Raw genomic sequence first — 24062 nt, forward strand, 5'->3', positions numbered from 1 at the left:
GTGCTTCTCTTGAAGTCTTCAACTCAAGACTAGATACCTTTCTGATACATGTGCTTTAGGCAAACAGAAGTTATTGGATTCAGTACAGGAGTAACCAGATGAAATTCTATGGCTTGTGTCATACAGGAGGTCAGACTTGATAATATGGCCATTTCTGGCCTTAAAAAAAAAAAAAAAAAAAAAAATCTACTAAAATATGTGCAGTTATAGCCACATTCATCAGCAACCTTTTATGCCAAAATATTTTGGGTCTGGTTCTGAGGACCAGTGGTTTTAAAACCAGGCATGACTCCACTCAAGTTAATGTTTGCAGTTATGCTTTTAAATAAATAAACGCTGAAATTATTTATCATGCTGTTATTTTCAGAAATCAAGAAAATGAGTCTGGTTCTTCTCTCATTTACTCTGGTTTGAAATAGCCATCAACAAACCATCAAATGAAATGACCAATTTTTCTACTGAACCACTTGTAGCAGCAAAAGCCCTATTGTGGACACAGTTATAACAGTATAAAGGCGATTTATTCTAGTATAGTTATGCCCTTCCTAAAAAGGAATAGCTGTACCAGTAGAAAGTACCTTTATACTGTTGTAAATGTGTCCACACTAAGCGAGTTGTACCAGTTTAACTATACTGGTGTAGTTAAAACAGTACAAGCGTCTAATGTAGATGAAGTCCTAAAAAGCACTTTGTTTGAACATTGATAAGTATTGGTTAAACTAAAGCCCTGTGGCCTTCTGGGCAAAGTTTTAAATAACCTCTTGGTTAACATTGTTTCAGGTCTCTTATATAACAGCTGTGTTCAGTGATTTTTTCTTTATTCAGGTGATGAGGCATCCAGATCATGTGTCATCCTCAGTGTATCTATGGGCCCATCATGAAAAGCTCGTTGTCATTGACCAATCTGTAGCATTTGTTGGTGGCATAGACTTGGCCTACGGGAGGTGGGATGATGATGAACACAGACTGACTGACGTTGGCAGTGTGAAACGAATCACAGCAACAAAGTCCACATCTACAATGAATCTCACAGTAAGAATGAATTCTGTAAATCTGGCTGTGTAAATCTGCAGTGTAAACTAGACAATTGTCCTGCAGAGTTGAAATTAGCAAGCCACGATAACCTCTAAGCCTGCATTTTAGGGCACGAGTCTGTAGCCTTTGCAAGTGTGGAATACATGTGGACTTCAAAGTGGTTCACAAAACTGGATCCTTATTAGGACCAATTCCTTCAGCTGCCAGAAGGGCCATGCCGGTGAAGACCTATGTGGCTCCGCTGCAGAGGCAGAGGCAGGAATGGAGAAGAATAGTTCCAGGTATAGAAAGTTCAGTAGCTGAGCACTGAATAATCCTTAAGGAGTTTTCAGAACAGTTCAGCTCCCACTTAAACACCAAACTAAGTAGCCAGTTTTTCACAAGAACTCAACTTATTGGATGCATGTTGGGTGCTAAACTCTTTGGAAAATCTAGCCACAGGTGTCACAGTGGGAGCAACTGAGTGCTGAGTATCCCTGGATATCTGGCCCTTATTTAGGTGCCTAAAGAGCTGAGCACTTTCGAAAACCTGGCCTTGTGTGACTGAATTAAACAGAGAATTTTTATTTTTTTTATGCAAAGGAGCCTAAATGTGGAAAACATGCAGTAAGCCAGAATAGTTTTACAGGCAGTGTATGGCAGGATGCACTGTTTTAGTTTGCTGAGTTTTCTGCTGAGCAGACCTTTAATAGTCACTACACCAAGTTCATCTCTGCAAAACGCATTTGCAGTTCCCATTGAAATCAACAGGAGCTGTGCCTGCATGTTGTAGGGCAGAACGTGGCCCTATGAAAGTTTGAATACCAGTGATATGATCCCCTGTAATTTAAATGGATAATCCTCCAGGCATCACTCTCAGCAGTATCCTTTGTGTCTTAAGCCTACAGCTGAGTCCACTGAAGCTTTAGCCCTAAAACCTCAAGCTGAGTCCTGGGGAAACCTGCCACAACACAGAAATAGTGATGACTCACTAGATTCTTCAAGAATGAAAGGAATAGGAAAACCCAAAAAGTTTTCCAGGTTCAGCATTTATAAGCGTCTCCAGAAGCACGGCCTACACCATGCTGATAGCGTGAGCAGTATAGACAGTGAGTCAGGTAAGTAATGCTTTTCCACCTTACCTACAGAGCATATAATTAGGGAGCCCTATTTACTCTAATGGAAGAAAGTTAATGGTTTCCTAAATTGCTAGTAGGATACTTTTGTTCAGTGAAGTCTTGAGTTTGCCTTTAAACGTATCTGCATTTCGGTTTCACAAAACAAAGATGGCATTCAGTTTGGTTAGGTGACAGCCCCAAACTGCAAATGAAGAAACCATGTTATAATGTGATGTGGTGTACGTAATGTGCTAGGTGCTGTAAATGTATGTACTGTGTAATATAGATATGTAGATATAGATGTAGATATACTGTGTAATGTAGATACAGATGTAGATAGATTGATTTTGTGCTAAGACCATTTTACATCTGCAATAGAGATACTGGTGTAAGGCTTGAGACTGTTTTCAGCTAACAAGTTGTACATTAAAACTCATGTAAATGGCTACTGCAAACATCCGATGACTCAGGAAGCCAGATGTCCTCTTAGTGATTCTAATCCCAATGAGAACAGCACATTTGCTTTTAGAAATTCCTGTCTGCCACCTATCTGTAAGGATCCCCCCCTTCTTCCTCCACCCTAACTGCCCCCCCACCGAGTATAATCCTAGCATCCTTGATGTAAGTAAAGTGATTAAAAGTGTCTCTGCATGTATGTAACGACCATTATCACTGTTTGCTGTACCATTACAAAAAGTATGTTTTGACCACCCTAATTCTTTACAATAGCTACAAGAACAGTTAAAGTATAATACCTGGGTAAAAAGCCAGACTACCCAGGCCCTAAAATACATCAATGCTGGCTTATTATACTCTGTCACTGCTAATAATGCAGCCATGGATGGATTCTATACAGCAATTAAAAAATACTCCGATATCATAATTAATATGACTATTTCCCAATCTAAGGGATGTGCTTGTAGTATGTTAGCTCGTGATTTGTTCAATATGTTAAAAGAAGATATGTTAGATATATGCCTTGGTTTTCCCCCCCTCTCACACCCTCTCTTCCTTTGCCCTTGCAAACTTGGCAAATATATCTGCTCAGTTAATTGTTGCCTCCCCCTTGCCTCCTGAAACCTCTTCCACCCCTTCTCCTGATTTTCTTCTTACATATCCTTTTGTTATCCCCATCCATGTTTCTCCTTCCTCTTTTTATTTTAAATCTATTGGTTATGTGTCTAACAACGCTGTCTATCGAATCGGACTTTCTGGCTTTGTCTCCCTCCCCCAGTGGCGGCATGCTCATAGCAACTTCGGACTATTGTGCAGAAACTGCTGACTCCTCCATGTGTTACAGATTCCGTCACTCTGGGTGACATTCATTTGCCCGGCTGCATCTCCACTGGAATGACAACACTTCCTTGGTGGTATGGCAATCTATATCTGGACAATACACCTGTCCAAGTGGCAAAGGAGCTGCTGGCTAAAGTGGTCCTTGCTGCTGCCTCTGTGTCTGCCACCGTTCATAAGAACACTGCTAAAGGCTGTGTGAAGGTCCAACTCTCCACCCAGATTGTAACCCCCTTAGAAGATTCAGCTTCTGGTCCATCGTACAGCCCTATCTCCTGGTGGACTAGTTTACAAATAACAGCCGCCACTGTTTCTATATGTGTGTTACTAATTTCTGTTATCATGTGTGGGTATTTTAAGCACATGCTTAAAAACTTTACTATGCTTTTTTCCCTTGCCTCTTTCCCTCGCTTTTTGCTTCCCCCCTCCCCCCCTTCACCACCTCCTCTCCTATAACCCTAAGGTAGATCACGAATATCAAAGTATCTAAATAATTGATCATATCTCACTTTTGGGTTCGATTTGTCAAACAGGAGGGAACTGTAAGGCTTGAGACTGTTTTCAGCTAACGAGTTGTACATTAAAACTCATGTAAATGGCTAGTGCAAACATCCAATGACTCAGGTAGCCAGATGTCCTCTTAGTGATTCTAATCCCAATGAGAACAGCACATTTGCTTTTAGAAATTCTGTCTGTCTGCCACCTATCTCTAAGGATCCCCGCCTTCTTCCTCCACCCTACCACCACCCCCCCAAGTGTAAGCCTAGCATCCTTGATGAACATAAAGTGATTAATGTGTCTCTGCATGTATGTAACGACCATTATCACTGTTGTTCTCTCCAGATGGGACAATGTCTGTATTTGTAAGTGAATAGATAAAGAATTTAAACATAATATGTAATCGATAAGAAAGGGTATATAATTGACCACTTTAACCCCATGAAGTTGAAGCTGATTTATCAGTCTTCCCGGTATCATGAATAAACCTCTCCAGTATTGTCTATGCTGCCTGATTCTTGGAGAAAGAATCTTTCATGCTTTACACTGGCATTTGTTTATCATATTTATTATAGCAAAGGACGCAGGATTACTGAAGATATTATGGGTCTGATTATGTTCTTGCTTGCCCTGGTTTTACCAAGTTTTAACTCACTTCACCCTAGTGGAATTATTTCTGATTTACACTGGTATTAGAGAGAGGAGAATCAGGTCAACATTTGAATATGTGAATGCAATATTTACTTCTGTGCAAGGGACCCGACTTCAGTTCTGAAGTTACAGGATGCCACTATAGGCACCCACAAATGCCAGAGTTCATACCAGCAAGCCTTTCACTTCTGAAGAGGGGTTCTTGGGTGGGATCCTGTGCTAGGGGTCATTTCAGTTTGTATTATCCCCAAATCAGACCTCACAAAATTTACTCATATCTCTGGCAGGAATGATATGCAGGAGAATGTTTTGCCTATGGTCCGAGCCAGTTCAGAATCTGAGCATACGCTAGTGGTAGTTTTGCAACATGAATATTTGCCGATCTGTGCTCAAAAAATCAAATTGGTCTTGTACTTGGTCCACAGTCATTGTACCATTACTAATGTTCTGGTCAGACTGTCTACAGTTTGAAGTCCTGTAAATTATTTTAAACATTATTAGGTAACTGATGTGATAACAGCTGATATGCACTTTATCTGTAAATCGAGCATTTCAACTCTCTGCAGGTTATTATAATCCTAGTAGAAGCCAGCAGAATTTAATCCAGAGTTTAAAACCCCATCTGAAAATGTTTCATCAGCCCACTGAGTCCAAACAAGGGCTTACTGAGTGTAAGGATGGTAAGTGAAAGGTGACCCAGGTGGAGTTACCTGCAGGCTTTCTTTTGGTGTGTTTGCTATCCAGTCATGGTGAGAGTTAGGTGGGGCTAATGGATTGACATTCTACACCTTCAATATATGTTCTATTTTCAAAATATGTAATATTCCCTGCTAAAGCGGCCCTGGCAGAATCAGGCTGCTTTTTGAAAGACTCTAGGAAGCTGCAGTATAAATGAGAAGATAATATGTAACAACCACAGCAGGTGCACTTGGGAAGTTTCTTCTGCTTCTACAGGTCGGCCCATTCCAGCTGTATTCCTCATTCAAAGTAATGGGAGTATTGCTGAAATTAGTAACACTTTTAAATCCAGAATGGATTTTTTTTAAAGTCAGCCCAGTGTATGAAGACAGCCTTGAAAAGATCACAAATATGACAGTGTAAAAACGGCAAGATCTACATTTAGATGAAGATTTGGCCATTGTTGTTCTCCCAGTCAGAGTTTTCTGTGTGTGGGTGAGACTGGAGGAGAGTGCGCCTCACCACCACATCAGCATCAGCATGTATTTTGATCCACAGAATGACAATAGACTGTGCCGCTGAAAGGTCTTTTTCCCTGGGAGGTAGGCCATTCACATCTGAGGCACATTAACTGAAATCAAAGCATAGAGCAAGGGGGGTTGTTTCTTCCTCAGAAGATTAGATATTTTGTTTGCTTTTGCTGATGTTGAATAGCAGTATGGACCATGCAATATTCATACCTGCATTGTTTGCAGTGGCACAAGTGAGGTTATTTGGGAAAGGATTGTTTAAGGTGGAATTTAGACATCCTTTCTCCTTGAGCCTGAGGAAACAGTGATAAGTTTTGAAAGCCAGAAAAGGAGAATTTCTCTGTGCTTCAGTCAAACACTTGTTATTGGGCTCTCTGTGAAAATAATTGAATGAAATTCTATGGCCTGTGTCACACAGGCGGTCAGACTAGATAAGCTAATGGTCCCTTCAGGCCTTAAAATCTGTGACTCTATGGAAGGAATTTTCTAAAGCACTCAGCCTGGCCTGACTCTGCTCTCATTGATGTCAATGTAAGTTTTACCGTTGATTTAAATTAGAACAGAATTAGACCAGTGATGGTCACTTTTGAAAATCCAACCCACTATGTTGATTTCTTTTGCTTTGTCAAATGAAGCAATTCCTTTCTAGGACCATCTGTAGGGAAGTTAGTTTCAAGTACCTGTGAAGCCCAAGTAAACCAGTTGTACACTCCATGAACTTCAGTGTACGTGAGAGGAGAAACAAGCCCAAGATTGAGGGATCCAAGTTCCATGATTTTTCTTATACAAAGGAAAGTTGAACTGCTTGTTTTTGCAGAGATTACAGCCAGCATGTTCTCGAGGGAGAGCTCTAGATTCTGGACTCCTCACCTCGGTCTGACAGAGCCCAACTTTGTTGGCCTTCAGGGCTACCCTTTTTTGAGAGAGTGACTGTGGTGGAACTGAATCTGAGTTTTCACAATCTGGGGGGTTTTTTAAACTGACTCTTGGAAACACTGATACAAATTATTTAAAGGGACCTCTGGAGCACTCAGGAGACTTCCCAATAATAGCAGAATAATGTTGGTTGCATATTTTCATTTACTGGAATGTCATAGATTAAGCAAAAGTTCCAAATGACAAAGTATTTAATAGAAAGACAAGGTGGGTATCTTTTATTGTACCAACTTTTGCTGGTGAAACACACAGGCTCTTGAAAATTTCTCTCTTTCACCAACAGAGGCTAGTCCAATAAAAGATATTACTTCACTCACCTTGTCTCTCCAATAATCTGGGACCAACATGGCTACAACAACACCACAAAGTATTTAATAGTGACTCAGTACTTTAAATCTTAAGGATTTATACATGCAGATTCATGGGCAGAATTGAGACCAAAATACCTTTCTAGTGACCATCAATGAATAGCGTTTGCACAGAATGTTGGTTGAGTAGAAATGATCATTTGTTTAAGAACTGTAGTTCACTGCATTTTTGTCATTTTAGTTTTTACATCATGGAAAATTTACAGTCGAAATAACCTTAAAATCCAGTTGATATGCACCAAAAAAATAAAAGTGACTTTACATAACTCTAGACACTGAGCCATCTTTTCCTTTTATGGACTCTTTCAGTAATAGTCATCTAAGATGTAAATGGTCAGCTTGATATAAAATATAGATGTGTATGAAAAGGGCACATGTGCTTCATATGCATATGGACTGCCATATGTGACAGTGGCCTCTTACATGTTCATTCATGTGAGTCAATGTATGGTCATATAAGCTCAGTCCATAAAACATAGTCTACTTCTATAGCATTCACATGTATGTTACCTATGTTTGTATTTTGTCATGTGCAGTCAGTGATTTCCTTGCCCCACCTATACTCTCACTAACTCAACTGTGTTGGCTGGATATAGCTTTGGTAAGGCTGTAATTAGAGTGTCAGTGTTGCATACCTGCTGCATGGCATTTTGGGCTTGGCTTGGAATGGCGCTGGTCAGACTTGCTTTGTGTGTATGGTAGTACGTGGTTACCATCTTGTCACGAGTGTGTATTGTCGAACATTTCTAAAAGATTGTTGTGGTTAAAAAGTTTTCACGGCTGCTTGATTGCCTTCGTGGTAGCACAGTACACTAGCTACAGACGTCCAGGTTCCTAAACATCTGTGGGATTGTCATTCCTTGAACTACTGGCTGGAGTTACCTCAGCAGCTGGACTAGACTAGCACTAAAACCCCAAAGGAGGGTATAGTGCAGAATTCCATCAGCAACTGGGTCAGTGCAGAACGGGTCCGTTGTCATGAGAGAATACATGTCCTGGGGGAATGCATAGGAAACTAGATAGCCCAGAAGGAGTGAAAACCCCTACAGGTATGAGTGTGACTGATCCCAAATACTTAGTCGCTGTCTCAGAGCTGAGTGTACCCCCATATTCATGGTCTACCTTGTCCAGATCATATAAAAATAAAATATATAGGATAAAAATGTATATGGGACATCAAGCCTCTTGTTTTAGGACAGAAGCTCATCACTTAAGTGCCTGGGGTTATGAAGAAACTTCCCTTGTAGATATATTATGGCATAATTGTCCATTCAGGGTTGTTACACCATTCCCTGAGCTATCTGATAGAGGCCACTGTCAGAGACAGGATACCACACTAGTTACAACACTGATCTGGTCCAGTGTGGTCATTTTTGTTTTCTTAGCAGAGAGGTGGAACGCCTCACATTACTCCTCATTTATATGCTTATGGAATTCACGAAAAGAAGTGTAAATTTCAAGCAAGGTGTGGTGGGGGAATGGGAGTAATTTTTGCATGTAAGTCATTGCAATGATGATAGGGCTCTAGTTTTCACCATGAAACTGAAATTCTGGATCCCCGTGCTGAACATGTGACATGATCTCAGAAGCTGAAGCTGTTATTTAAAAAGAGACTGAGAAAAGGGAAGAAAACCTTTGTGCTACCTAAAAATGGAGAGACCCTGTTGTGGAGTCAAAAATTATGACTCCTATAAAATGGAAGTGTCAGTTAGAGTTGATTTGTACTGTAGTACAAACTAAATGTAGAGAAGTAGTACTCTTTTCTGCCCACAGATATAAAGTCCCACCTCCTACTGAGGTCAGCGGTAAATGATAGCAGAATTACACCTGTTAATGCTTACATGTCAATGGAGGTGTATCCCTCCTTGCACGTTATTGTGGGATGACAAATAACTGAAGGGTAAATTTTTGATCCAGTGCAGAAAGGATTCAGATTTAGCTGCCATTACCAATAAGAAGACATATCTATATAATCCCCCTTGATTGTGCACCAGATTGTTACACTGGAGAAGGGAAACAATGAAATTCCCTATACTTTGAAACCGACACGGAGATTTAACTGGAAAATGACTTTAGTTTACTAAAACTGGCAAGTTATGCCGATAGTTTCCTATTCAAGTGCGATTCTCGCCTGTGCTGTGTTGAGAGCAATCTTAACAGCAACTTCAGAGCCTATGTTTGTGTCACTTTGTTACCCTGTGACAGATAAAGGATCGATCCGCAGCTTGAAGACAGGTGTTGGAGAACTTCTTGGGGAGACCAGGTTCTGGCATGGAAAAGACTATTGTAATTTTGTTTTTAAAGACTGGGTTCAACTTGACAAACCTTTTGCTGGTAAGTACCGCTGCAGTCTGGAACCAGCTATTTTTCCTTCAAGACCCCTTGTCTTGTTTCCTATCTCATCCACTGCCTTAGAAGGCTTCTCTACCTGTTTATCCTCCTGAATTGAAGCTAATGAGACCCACCTAGTCTGGCTACTGGGGAGGGGCAGCAGAATCCCAAAGTAAAGTCCTAGAAACAGATATCCTATGACACTAATGGTTAAGTGAGTTTGTGATCTACCAGGTCCCACGAGCTGATCAAGCCTCAATTTTAACTCCTAATTTGCCAGTATTTATTTCTGGAAAGGTTCCATTTGTAGGAAGAGATGCTGTGATATTCTTAATTAATATCTGATACTGATCTGAGATGAACTATAGCAATTTTTCCCTGTGCATGTAGATTTCATTGACAGATACACTACACCCAGAATGCCATGGCATGACATTTCATCCGTTGTGCACGGCAAAGCTGCACGGGATGTTGCCCGACACTTTATTCAGCGCTGGAACTTTACAAAGGTAAGTTTGCAATGATATGTGTGGTGCTTGCAGATGCCTCACGTAGGGCTATTTCCAGGTGTAAGCACTATGCCCAGGTAGTCAAGGTTTGCCAGATTGGGTCAATAAGTTATATATTAGCTGCCCTAATGTTGCAGTAAGCAACACTATAAAACTGTGACTCTGACAGCAAGTAATGAAGACAGGGGATCTCATTCTCCTGTAACTCGAGTGTAAATAAGGTATAACTTGAATTTAGTAAGTGCAAAATGGTGTGAAAGAAGAGTGGGGTCTGGGATGTTGTTGGCCCACTGGGAAAAGGTGAGTGCTATTGTGCAGTTACTGTAGCAGTCCCTACTGGCTGGTTTGGAGTGACACTCTCCTGCATGACAGCCAATGATATGCCCTCTTGAGAAGCAACAGACAGGTGCAAGGAACAGTTCAATAGGTGATCCCATGGCCAAAGGGAGCAAAGAAGACCAGGGACATCAGGCCAAAGCCATGGCCGGTTGATCCAGTCACTTGGGCAAACTAGCAATAACGAGGCCCCTCAAGGCCAGGGAACCAGAGGAACCTGCCAATGGAGGCCATGTTGGAATCCTGGATCAGGGAGCCCTGGATTACTGGGGATCCAATCACTAGAACTCAACTAGCAAGCACATAGGGTCTTCACCACTGTAGATGAGGGATGCCTTGGGCCAGCACACAGAGAGGACCAGGCCAGTGGGACCCAGTAGTCAAGGAAGACGGTGACTAATGGAGCAAAAGGATCCCCTCTGTTCTTCCTCATTTGCTCCCCACTCTTCCTTCTCTCTCTCCCCTCTGTTTTCCTGTTGGTTTCCTCTCATCTCTGTCCTCTTTCTCTCTCTCCCCTTCCAGCTCCCCCAGGAAAAAGTGCTTTGATATTTGTCTTGAAGTTCAACACTGCCTAAAGGTCAAAGACTCTTTTAATGCTTTAAATTGAAGGGAACCGGTATGGCTTGGGAAGTGGCAGGGCTCGTTCTGGAGCAGACTTAGTTCTTAGGCTACTGGCTATCCAGTAAGTTTTTTTAAGCCCTGATCTTAAAAAACAATGGTCAGTATGACTTTTTGGGACGGAAATGAGTCCTTTCCAGTTATGGTGGATCTTTTAACTATGGGACCATCCATGTTCTATATTCTCCTGACCAAAACCTGAGTGATATTCAAATGTGCACTGCAAATACTTGGCAAAGAATAGACATAACATGCTGTAAGCCTGATGTCTGCACAGACTTTTTGGTATGAGTGTCAGTTTCAAGATACCCAGAGCACATTTCACAGAAGAGTACAGAATTCTTGGGTATTTTCAGGACCATTCAGAACAGGAATTGAGTTTATATGTATGAAAAGCTGTACGTTCCCCACCCCCCCAATTTCCTGTATTAAGAGAAGAGCATAAAAACAGTAAAAGTATTCAACATAAAAATACAGTTTCGTCCATTTTTTTTCTTTTGAAGATCATGAAGCCCAAATACAGATCCCTGTCCTACCCATTCCTGTTGCCAAAATCTCAGCGAACGGCCATTGAGATGAAGTATCAAGTACCTGAGTCTGTGTGCGCCAATGTACAGGTGGGTGCAAATGGCATTTCATGCAATCCTAAAATGAAGAACTCCTAGCATTTGGGCTCATTTTTAGCTCTTTCTAATAAGACACCTTGGTAGTCTTCCAGATGAAACTTATAAGGATTTAAAGTATAGACTACTTTTTATTTTTAAATGCAACTTAGCAGGCCAGATTCTCAGCTGGTGTAAATCAGTGTAGCTGCATTGATTTAGTAGAGATACGCTGATTTACAACAGTGGAGGTTTGTGTTCTATGTATGTAAGATTAATTATACAAACAACTACATTTTAAATTCCATTAGTTGTGCTGAATGCATATGTTTAATGACCAGATTTAACAGCAGAAATGGACATGTTAGGAATGCAGGGTTGAAATAGCTGTGCCTAAGTAGAAACAGGATGGGGGGGAGGGGTGTGTGTGTGTGTGTGTGTATCAAAGAGAGAAAGAATGAGACTTGGGTCAAATAAAGGTGAGCAAAGCAAAGCAGGAAAAAAGTGCCTAGGGTGCCCAAAATAAGTGCTTCAGCACAGACTAGCAACAGCTTGAGAGAAGGTTGGCAACTCTCTGCCATGTCACCTGCAAGTATGCTGCTCTTCGTGCTGGTCCAATCCATTGTGAACAGGTGTAAGTAAACTCTGTGTACTGTAGACATTAGACATCTGCTTCAGAGAGCTGCATGTGATAGGTGCAAATGTTGAGAGACTGCAGCCAATGCTGTGTGTGTGCACACGTGCACTGTATGCATCAGAACTAGGATGTCCAGTGTGGATGGTCTGCACTGTTTCAGGTTTCACCATGTCAGTCACATCAGTGCAATTTCTTAGCCTAGACCCATCCGGAGAATCCTTAGTGTGTTTTTTGAGCCTGTTTCCTGATGATGAGTTATGCTGATCCAATCAGAAAACATAGTGAATACTAAGTGTCAAACATGGTGATCCATTAACAATCAATCAACAGAAAAAACACTAAGCAGAAACGAAGACATTGGCTGAGAAATGCAATAATGAATACATTTCCAGACATTTTTGATCTGCTTATAGACATCTTGTAAATTATTCATTGGAGATGAGCGTGTGTAATTTGCAATGGCAGACTGCAGCCTTTTGAGAGCTGTCAGCATGGCTGATCCGTGAGCTGCATAAGGATGGATACATTTAAAAAAAAAAAAAAAAAAAAAGTGTTTTGCTGCAAACATGATTTCTCCCTTGAATGTTCCTGGAGTGGAACACCCCTTCTAATATACCTGTATATAGCAAGTAATATGTATACGGCTGCGTGGTAGAAGCAGGCAATGGATCTGAGAGTCTCTTAGTCTGTATTTGCAAGTATTTGTATTTGTACTGACTCACTCAAGCTCTGAAGCGTAGTTGTGCATGCACATACTGTAATTCTGGGAGCTGCTTCTTCTGTAATGTGTTTGTTTGTTTGTCCTGATTTTGATTTGTCTAATGGAAACGCACACAATAGGAACCTGAGTTACTAGGAAACCATACAAGGAGCCTCAAGTGCAGGAAGGTCTGGCTGGCAGTGAAAATGTAGTTTACTAAGCAGTGTCATAAAAGATGTTATGTGTCATTGAAGTTATAGCTGAAGGTTATTGACTGACTTGACATCTATTACTGATGATACTAGAGATTCTGCCTTTGCAGGCAGAGATCTGCTGGAGAGGTGTGCAGTGTGGAGAGGTGTGGAGTGCTACATGGCAGTCAGATAAGCCCCCCTTTGAGTAAGAGTCTCAGAATCTGGCCCTTAATCTTCCCCCATACATGCACACACCCAGGGTCTCCGATCAATTATTAGCTTCCTTATGTAACTGCCCAAAACATCACATCTAATATTTCTAACTATGCTAATGAGGCAGCTGGGCCCATCATGGAACGTGCATTTTTCTTTCTTATCAGCTCCCCTTTGCAAGACACTTCAGTGATATAAAGCTGATCTTTGTCTGTCTTAATAGTATAACAGTGGACAGGATGCAGGCGTCTCATTTACCCTTTCAGTTTGCACTGCAGAGATGGTACAAGAAATAAACAGTCCCTATAATATTTCACAGGCGCTCTTATCCAGAAGTTTGTGTTTATATAAATCCTTGCTCTAATAGAGATGGGTCAAACCCAGAAATACGTATTATTATTATTTATATAGCACCAACATAAGGTAGAGTCCTTTTACAGGCAAATGGGAGACAAATTCCCTGCTCCAAGGAGAGTAAAATATAATGGACAGATTTAATGGGAGCTGCTGAGTACTGTTGAAAATGTGGCCAATTCTTTTATCTGCGTGAATGGGAGCTGAACTCTCTATTTGAAAATCTGACTCCAGTTGTGGGTGGTGACTCAGGCCTTTTGAAATTCTGGTCTTGATTTGATGAAGGATGGGTGAGGGATCAGTTATCACCACTGCAAGCCTACTCATTAAGCTATGATGCTGATGTTTTTTGTTGCTGTTTTATTTGTATTACCATAGCAGCTCCTAGTTACTAGTTTTGCAGGTTTCGGTATGATCCCACCATCTTTTTGTTGCCTCTTCTTTGAGGGGAGGACTGGGTTTCATCGGGCTCTGGAAGAAGTGTGTTGTAAGGAAGTGTTACAGGGTGAAAGCATGACAGAACAGGTCTGGGTGGGGTTCGGATGACATCACGGGGCGGTCTGAGTCAGGCCCGAGGGAATGTCTGGGAGAAGATGCGAAGACAGGAGTTAGAAAGGAAGGGAGGGATTTAGGCAGCTTGTGGGTTCAATTAAACATTCTGTGTCAAAGTCTGGGGTTTGATTATAGTAGGACCTTTGATTTTTGCATGAGCCAAACCTGCTTGACCAGGGAGTCGCCAAACTAAAAACACCCTCAGTTTTTCCAGCTCTAATTTCCAGTTATTATCCAAGCAAAATACAGTAAGGCTGTGACGTGGTGAGACAACATCACACTGTGTTCAGACTGTAAGATGCAATGAAAATGTCATGCACCTTCAGTGGCCCACGGTCTTAGAAGTTTCCTCCATGGCACGTATTGTTGCAGTTATGCAATAGCCCCCAGCAAATATTGGCTTTATTGTTGTTGCTTGGATTAAAGGGGTTGAAGGGATGACCGTACCCGCGTGAAAATAGCATGAACGATGGGCGGCTGCAGAGCTGAGTGGTAGATTACACGTTAGTGCTAAGTAAATACTCATTTAAAAGAAAGTTCAGAGCACATACATATCATCATTAATGTGTGGCAACCTAAATTTCAATTATTACCCTGGTGCATACAGTGACCACTCAGACATTTGTGGAATAAATAGAGTAGCAGCTGCATTCTTCCTATTTCAAAAGTACAGACACCTGCTACCTTGAGCTACAGGAGAGTCACATTTTACTGTTGTTAATATAGTTCCCATGACACACAGTTGAGCAGTTCTGCTTTCATCCAGTAGAGGGTACACATCTAGTGGCAGTGGTACACATGGGCACATACACAGACCTTACAATATACAAATATTACCAGGATGATAATGCATGAAAGAGAGAAGATGTTCCAGTGGTTGAGCAGTAGCCCAGGATTGAGAGACTTGGATTCAAGCCCTCATTTCACCACAACCTTCCTGTGTGATGTTCAGTGAGTCACTTAGGGCCGTATTTTTACAGATATTCGGGCACCTTTGAAAATCTGGCCCTAAGACACTCTGCGCCTCAGTTCCTCATCTGCAATATGGGGATAAAAGTAATTCCCTACCTCATAGAGGTGTTGTGAGGATAAATATGATATAGCGAGGAGCTCAGTTACTATGGTAATGGGGGCCATAAACATACCACAGATAGATGGTTGGATGTATTATCAACCCTGAAACGTATCTTCTTAAAAACTGTCATCAGTGTGTTATGTGACCCAGCTGGACCCATGTTGACTGATTTCAGCAAGGAGCAGAGCCCTCAGAGTTGATTTAGTTAACTTCTGTCTTTGACTGACGGACTTTGCTACAGAGAGGAATGGCAGAGATGGAATTCCTTTAAAGCTTGGAGCAACAATGTGGTGACCTGTCAAGCTGGTGTGATGATTTGCTGAGAGGATAAAAGAGAATTTAAAGGGAGTGGGGGGCGTGTGGACTGGCTAGCTGTGAAGCTGTGGGATGGAAAGTGATCAATCTCTTTCGGAGCTGATGGTTCTCTTGTTGGATGATTTTTCTAGCCGACCATTAGTTTATCTCTAAGTGGTAAAACGGCTTATCAAATTGAGAGAGGCTTATGAAAAATCAAGTGTAAAATAAAAACCCCCCCATTGATTTATTCCTTGTCTCCAGCAGAGCAGCCAACTACTGCTGCTAATGGAGGGTTTTTTGAGCTACTGAAATCATTGCATTGGTACCAGCACTGAATAGCTTATTGGGAAGCAGAAATGACTCTCTCAGGAACACTGGGAAGGGTGGCCATATAAAACAACCTTTAAATATTGGTGGCTAAGGTACAATGACAGCACAAATGTTTTCATAAAAGAGTTTAATTTTGGATTGAATTTCTCAGGCAGGGCTGGGCTTTTGGCTGCCATACGTCCCATTGCCGCAAGCTGCAGCAGATTGCATCTGGAGCTTCTGGCCAGTGGGCTGCATACATTGTACCACTATACCTTCGCTACTAGGGGGGTGAAGAAGTCTAGTGGAGGAGCTGCAGCTCAGCTGTTTGCAGCCAACCATGCCAGCAAACCCAAGATAGGCAGCTGAGCTTTGAATTTCACTGCTGTAGGGCATGGAGTCCAGGCCCAGGAGTGTGTGGCCAGCAGGAGAGAGCAGAGGAGAGAGGAGAGAACATTGATGCTTATTGGAAGCCCATCATCTGGAGCATTGGCGCAGCAGCAGAAGCCCTCTGGCTTCTGCCCTCTGGGCAGCTAGAATTTTCCCCCACACTCACAGAAAGATCATTCCTAGCAGCAGCAGCAGGAAGTGGCTGCTCCCTCCTGGCCCAGACATAGAATTATAGAATCATAGGGCTGGCAGGGACCTCGAGAGGTCATCTAGTCCAGTCCCCTGCACTCATGGCAGGACTAAGTAATATCTAGACCATCCCTGACAGGTGTTTGTCTAACCTGCTCTTAAAAATCTGCAGTGATGGAGATTCCACGACCTCCTCAGGCAATTTATTCCAGTGATTAACCACCCTGACAGTTAGGAAGTTTTTCCTAATGTCCAACCTAAACTTCCCTTGCTGCAGTTTAAGCCCATTGCTTCTTGTTCTGTCCTCAGAGGTTAAGAAGAACAATTTTTCTTACGCCTCCTTGTAACAACCTTTTATGTACTTGAGAGCTGTTAGCATGTCCCCTCTCAGCCTTCTCTTCTCCAGTCTAAACAAACCCAGTTCTTTCAGTCTTCCCTCACAGGTCATGTTTTCTAGACCTTTAGTCATTTTTGTTGTTCTTCTCTGGACTTTCTCCAATTTGTGCACGTCTTTCCTGAAATGTGGCGCCCAGAACTGGACACAATACTCCAGCTGAGGCCTAATCAGCACAGAGTAGAGCGGAAGAATTACTACTTGTGTCTTTCTTACAACATTCCTGCTAATACATCCCAGAATCATGTTTGCTTTTTTTGCAACAGCATTACACTGTTGACTCATATTTAGCTTGTGGTCCACTCTGACCCCTAGATCCTTTTCCACAGTCGTCCTACCTAGGCAGTCATTTCCCATTTTGTACATGTGCAACTGATTGTTCCTTCCTAAGTGGAGTACATTGCATTTGTTCTCATTCAATTTCATCCTATTTACCTCAGACCAATTCTCCAGATCATCATCATCATTTTCCATCATCAGATACTCCCAAGAGGCTGGGCAGAGTAAGTTTGCTCTAAAGAATAAGGGCCTGTTCCTCATGCACAAGAAGACCTCTGGTAGCGTAAAGAGACATTAAATGGGTGGAAGTATAATTTAATAGTGGCATCTTTTTTAAATTAGTTAGTCTTGTTACCGCCCTTACTATTTTATTCTTCATATGTCCACTACTTGTCATAGGTAAACAGCTTCATTTCTTTTTATATTCCTTCCCTCTGTTTCTGTATTTGATACTAGTAGAATATAACTGCAGTGTCCTGTCTTACTACTTCACAGACCTTAAGAACTATGTGTACTTCAATAAGATGCTGTCTTCAGTTCTCTTTTTCTCAAAGAAACTCTTTAATAAACAAAAAAATTCAGCCTCAGTTTCTCTAGAATATCAAAGCTCTTCAAGTCCCATATTGTGATGGTTGCTGTCTGCTATAACTTTATTTTGAATAATGTCCTTTTTCAGAGTAAAATGACTATGTATGGAACGACAGCTATGCATATCCAATGAGTTATTATTAAATACGTCTGCTAAAAGTTTGCCAAGTTCTTTCACACTTTCCTGAAAATCCTGGGATGGAGCTATTCTGTTCCAGAGTTTTTTCACTCGTCACCATTATCTTATTTCTAAGCCTCACTTTTGCTCTAATTTTAAACTTAGGGTAAAATTCTGCAAACACTCCACTGCAGACAGCAGGACTATACAGAGGAGTAAGTACATGCACTGGAAGACATGTTTGGAGGATCAGGTCCCTTTGTAGCTTCTTTAGATGCTACCCCACCTGTCACACATCTGAGGTATCACTTTCTGGTTTCCTCCTTTACTTGCTGTGGACCAAATTCTGCTCTCATTTGTAGCACTCAAAATCTAATGGAACACCGTTGATTGAAATATAAAATAATCAAGGCCAGATCCTTACTTGGTGTAAACCAGCATGTCTGCATTGACTTCCATGGAGCTACGCCCATTTGAACTTACTATGGGACCTGGTTCTCAAGAGTCCTTGTCATCTGCATAAATCTTCATCCTTGGGTATTATTTTTTTATTTGGCAGATAAAGATTTTACGTCTTGGACATTTAAAAGGAAGCTAAAGGGTGATATCTGAGCGATCCCATCTGGATTCACGTGGCATGTTAAGCCACTGCCTGAACTTTCACTTGGTCAGAGGTCTCCTTGGCTGTCACACTGTCTGGGTTAGTGTGTGCCAGAAATTATATCTATTGCAGTCATGCGACTTTAAAAAGTGAATTTTGCAGGCTAACACGCTGCTCACGTATTCCTGTTTGTAATTTCCAAGTAAATCCAGATATATATTAAAACCTATTGGAACAGGGAAGGGACATTCTTGTTTCATCTTGTTTTAATAAACACATCTGTGGGTGATTTGTATATTGTTATTTACATACCGGAAAATGTAGCTCATGACTAGAATGAGAAGTAAATCATAGAATAAGAGGCATCCAACTTGGCAAAATATCTCCTGAGCAAACGGATCCCATCTTAGGTGAATGTGCAGTTTCACACCTGCTGCATCACACAACTCTTCGCAAGCAGTGCCGGCCCACTGGCCAGAGACCGAGTTATGAGTGGGCCAGACACCAAAAAGCGAGAATCCTGTTGCTGCAAAACTGTTTCCCAGACTTAGCAATTGGCTCTTGCAGCTGCTAATGGCTCACTATAAGGAATTGTGGCTGTTTCCTCCAGTGCTGGAGCCCACAGAAGTCTGCACTAGAGAGCACACAGAAAACAGCCAGCAATAGGAAAAGGGAGTGTCACAAGACTGCATGCAGACTGGGTTGTGTGTTGTTAAAAAAAACCAGCCAGCTTTCTGTCTAGAAGAGCTGACTAATATGGTGGGGATGATAATACTTTCTCCCAGGCGGTTCTTTTGGGCGCTCAGACCTGCATGGTGCTGCTGAGTGCTATCGGTGAGGTGCTCAGCAACTTCAATTCTCGTGACTTCAGTAAGAGAGTAGGACTGCTTGTCCAGCACTTGAAAAGTGAAGTGAATGCGGAACCGTAGTCTTGTAAACAAATGTGGATGCCAGTGGAGTCACACTTGGATGTGAGCAGGACATAGACCTTGCAAAAGGAGGTGAGCTTCATACAATGGTTTAAGCATGCCAGGAAAGCCATTTAGCACATGTTGATGTAATGCACTGGTCAGCGTGAGTAATGTGTCCATCTCTGTGCCCAATTCATAAAGGATGTGAGTTTGTTACAGCCTCTAGCTACAGAGGCTGGCTCTTCAGCTCAAACTGCAGTAACTTTTGCTTTCAGCTCAGGAAGTCCCGAGTTCAGTCCCTGGTGTTGGCCAATGTGACAGCTGTCACAAACGTGGGGACTTATCCAGTATTTGATTTGCTGTGGGTCTCAGACACTTGAATGAGCTTTCTCTGTCTGGAGGAAATATGGAACCTACAGATCAATGTGTGTGATGTGTCCTCCTCTGGGCCTGATCAACAGAGCATGTGAGTCTGGTACAGCTCTCAGCCTGAGGGCCAGATCCTGTGCTGGGGTCAATTGTCATCACTTCATTGAAGCTTGGTGAGCTCTGATAATATAGCTCAGGCCCTGCCCCTGTTCCTTTAGCTCAAGGTATAGCTACTCGTGCATTTAGCTCTACCGGTTCCTGGTTCAGTCCCCAATGTCAGCCAAGATGGTGGCCATCATGTTGACTGAGGGGTTGCTCCAAGCATAGGTGTGGTGTGCATGAAGGAGAGGAATGGAGTGTTGAGGGGAGAGCATGGGTGGAGCCCAGAGGGTGGAATGACATTCAGGAGGAGAGAAGTTCAGAGATATTGGAACCGAATACTGAGGTGAGGACCAGAAGCTTGAATGGAATATGGATGAAAACAAGATCTTAAAAAGATCTTAAAAGGAGAGAGGCATGGTCAGAGCAGAAGGAAGGGAAAACTATCTAGAAAGTGGGAGTTTGCACACCCTGAATAGGAGAGAGATGAGACGGGACAGGCCAGTGAGTAGGAGTTCATCGTAACAAAGGCAGGAAACTATTGGAGCACAAACAAGAGTTTTGACAAAATTAAACATGGGAGAGAATGTGAGCGAAGGGTATTCTCCATGTTAGTTTGGCTGCCTTTTGACAAAAGCTTTGTTGCTACCTGGGGATGCAATAATACACTCAGAGGATCTTGAAAGATCTCCTACTTCAGAAGTGCTTGTTCTGATTTGCAGTCAGAAATAATTTAAATGCGAATTTGACCTACTACAAATTAAAATTAAAAATCACTAATCTGACACATTTGACCAGTTTGGGAAGAATTGTTCACAAAAATGTAAACGGCCATACCTGCTTAGGGCAAAGACTGCTGTTCCTGTTTAAAATTTTGTGTCAGTAGCCTGTGTATTATCCATCAGTTTTTGGGCAAAACTTGTTGATTTCACTAGGAATTTCAGCTGTAAAATTGATGGAATATGGCATACATAGGAAATAAATGGCTAATCTTGCATCACTGAAGTCAATGGGGGTTTTGTCATTGAGTTCAAAGAACACACAGGATCAAGCCTTAAGAAAATATTTTAAAGGCAATTCAACATTACAAGAACTACAGGAAACAATAGACTTTTGCGGCCAGATTTACCACCCTGTGTCTCCCATTTTACACCAGTGTAATTCCATTGACTTCAGAGAAGTTACTCTGGTGTAGATAACACACTGGTGAATGAAGGACTTTACTTCATCAGAATGTTTTAATTTTTAACAGTATTTCTAAACTTCTTTTCCCCTTGTTATACATATAACATGTAATTATCAAAAGTTGTGTGTTACATAAGTCAGTAAAATCACGAAAAAGAAACCAACCAATTCAAAACATTCCCTTTACAGTTAGTAAGAGGTGACAGTGCCATCTTATATCAAGCTAGAACTAAAATAGCTAATCTTTCTCTTTACAGGTGCTCCGTTCTGCTTCAGATTGGTCAGCTGGCATCAAGTACCATGAAGAATCCATCCACAACGCCTATGTTAGCGTGATAGAAAACAGCAACCACTACATATATATAGAAGTAAGTACCAAGGATGCCTGGCATTGGCAGTTTGGTTCAACGAGATGCTGAGCATATCCTCTGACCCTCAACAGGAGAGTTCTTTATTTTAATTTTTGGAATTTTCCTTTTGTAAATGTTGAAACATGACTATTAATATAGAGCCTGACATCAGGTGCCCCCTGATGTCAATCGGATTGTTTCCATTGACTTGAATGGGCTTTTGGTCAAGTCAGTAATCAATGTACCAGTACAGAACTTAGAATGTGGATTAAAATACAAGGCCACTCCTTTACTACTCCTCTTTCCAGATCCTCTAGCAACTTCTGTCTCCCATGCAATGTTCTTCCAACTGCTCTTTTGGCTCTGCTGCCTTCCTGACTGCATTCCTAGCCCTACATATCAAAGTGTTTGGTCTCCCATCAATGCGCAGTGAACTCACTTAATAGTATCTTAGAACTTGCATAATTCTCCTATGTATAAATAGACTTGTAAATGCAGGAATAAAATGGCTGAATGGAGACACTTATTCTGTATCCTTTCCCATCTATTTGGATGTTTTTTTACTTGGCAGTGTTTCAAGAGTGAGATTAATCCAGAATAATTACCCCCCCCCCCCCCCCCCTCCCCCCAAGCGCACAGACAGACACCACCTAATTAAAATAATAAATTGCCACCCAGAAAAATGTTGTGCAGGACATAGCTCTATTTGCTTCTTGACTCAAAATATATTACAGAATAGTCGCACAGCCCTGTAAGCATGTAGATTTATGACTTTGGAGACACCATGGGGTGAAATACTGGCCCCAATAAAGTCAGTAGCAAAACTCCAGTGAGACAGAATTTCACCTCATGTGTCAAAGTGTTTCACGATGGCAATAATGCTGAATAATTATCCAGAGATAATTACATGTTTGGGAAGCAGTCTCTAACTTGGGAATGCTTCATGCTTTGCCATAGCCACAAAATCTGTTGATTATTTTTTTTAGAATTCTGAGCATTGCGCATTTGAGGCTGTAATTTGTGCTTATACTAGAAACAGTCACTTAATTTTTTTCTTATCCTAACAGAAATCACACCTTCTGGTTGTAAGATTTTTGTCAAGATTAAACTCTGTTGTCTTATTGTGTCGTTGTTCTGTGTTCAGCAAAAATATCTCTTTCAAACTGTAGCAAAATGGGCTCCCTGTCCAATGTCTGTGCCAATATCTGTCCATCCCCCATTATCGTAGTATCTGAAAGCTTGATGATCTTTCAACACCTCTGTGAGGCAGGGAAGTGCTGCTATCCCCATTTTCCAGATGGGGAGCTGAGACAGAGAGAGACTAACTGATTTGTATATGGTCATTCAGAAAGTCAGTACTGGATCTGGAAGTGAACCTGGGTATTCTGCATCCCAGGCCTAGCCACTGAAACATCATTCATTCATTATTCATTCATTATTGGCAAAAGAAAAATGAAATGATTCTGAATTTCTTTTTGGTCGCTTTTCCCTTAGAACCAGTTTTTTATTAGCTGTGCTGATGACAAAGTTGTTTCTAACAAGATTGGAGATACTATTGCTCGGAGGATTCTTAAAGCCCACAGGTAAGTTTGTGGTTGCAGGATGTGGTTACTAGGATGATATTAAAAATATTGTAAATGGAATCCAGACTACATTTGTAAGACAGGGTTTAATATAATATATAAAGGAGCACAATGTCACAGTCTTTACTCAGAGGCAACATTTACTTGGGACAAATTCTGCTCTGTTATACCACTGTAAATCTGGAGTAACTCCACTGAATTTGGTGGCATTATTCTGGATTTGCACTGCTGTAGCAGAGTGCTAAATTTGGCCCTATAATATATGTTAATTCAGTTAAAAAGCAAGTCGTTGGCACTGTGTTTGGTGAATCGCACTTACCATTACAGGTCCATTCTCGGTGTTAGTTTCACGGTTATAACTGCTCTTCAACTTTACACACAAGTAAGTTTAATCATATAAACTGGATATGTGGGTTATTGAAGATCTCTATACAGAGGGATTGCTTTTAAATGGAGAGAATGAAAGCTACCATATTCTAAGGAATTTGACCATGATTCAGGGTTAGACCATTACTACACTACCAGCCCTTTCTCTGATAAGTGCTGGAGGATATTTACATTCCCCCCATCACTGCAAGAGAATCATAGTATTTTAAGTAGCACAGTAGTTATTGTCGGTTGCTAGGATGGATCAGAGTCAGGTATCTTAGTCAGTGCTGTCACTTAGTCATATTATCTTTGGGCCAGTTGTTCTTAACGGGTGTTTCGCAACAAAGGAACTAGTTTTGCCTTTTCTATGATCCTGGACAGCTTTACTTAGGTTTGTTTTCTGGTGTCTGTCTTTCAGGGTATGTCTACACTGCAAGAAAAGACCCGCAGCTGGCCTGGGTCAGCTGCCTCAGGCTCGCAGAGCTCAGGCTGCAGTGTAGACGTTTGGGCCACAGCTAGTGTCTGGGCTGTGAGACCCCGTGAGGGGAGAGGGTCTCAGAGCCCAAATAGCTACACTGCTAGCCCAAGTCCTGCGAGCCTGAGTCAGTTCATCCGGGGTCTGAGACTTGATGGCGTGGGTTTTTTATTGCAGTTTAGACATACCCTCAGACACATTCGTTACACCCTATGGTGTTGGATTGAGATTATTGCAAACCTTCCTCATTTTCCTTCCTCCTTCCAGCTAACACTTGTGCTTTTCACTGTGCACGTGGATGAGTCTGATTTATTTGCAATATTTGTTTCTTAAATATGCCTCTCAAACA

General features: G+C 41.6%; 1 protein-coding gene across 3 annotated transcripts in view; it reads left to right on the plus strand.

The window, feature by feature from the left end:
* Positions 1 to 24062, plus strand: part of PLD1 (phospholipase D1) — a 94103-nt gene that overhangs the window by 50575 nt on the left and 19466 nt on the right. For 2 of the 3 annotated variants that reach the window (XM_067536574.1, XM_067536577.1), the window contains exons 14-21: positions 826 to 1032; positions 1916 to 2132; positions 5141 to 5254; positions 9292 to 9420; positions 9808 to 9926; positions 11384 to 11497; positions 21194 to 21304; positions 22781 to 22869. In XM_067536574.1, coding sequence (XP_067392675.1) covers positions 826 to 1032; positions 1916 to 2132; positions 5141 to 5254; positions 9292 to 9420; positions 9808 to 9926; positions 11384 to 11497; positions 21194 to 21304; positions 22781 to 22869 — 1100 coding nt within the window. The remainder of the gene's footprint in view (positions 1 to 825; positions 1033 to 1915; positions 2133 to 5140; positions 5255 to 9291; positions 9421 to 9807; positions 9927 to 11383; positions 11498 to 21193; positions 21305 to 22780; positions 22870 to 24062) is intronic. The other variant, XM_067536575.1, reaches the window with a different exon arrangement.

This window comes from Emydura macquarii, unplaced genomic scaffold, assembly GCF_026122565.2.
Source record: "Emydura macquarii macquarii isolate MOO-44397 ecotype Brisbane River unplaced genomic scaffold, CSIRO-AGI_Emac_v2 contig_3603, whole genome shotgun sequence".
Lineage (NCBI taxonomy): Eukaryota > Metazoa > Chordata > Testudines > Chelidae > Emydura > Emydura macquarii.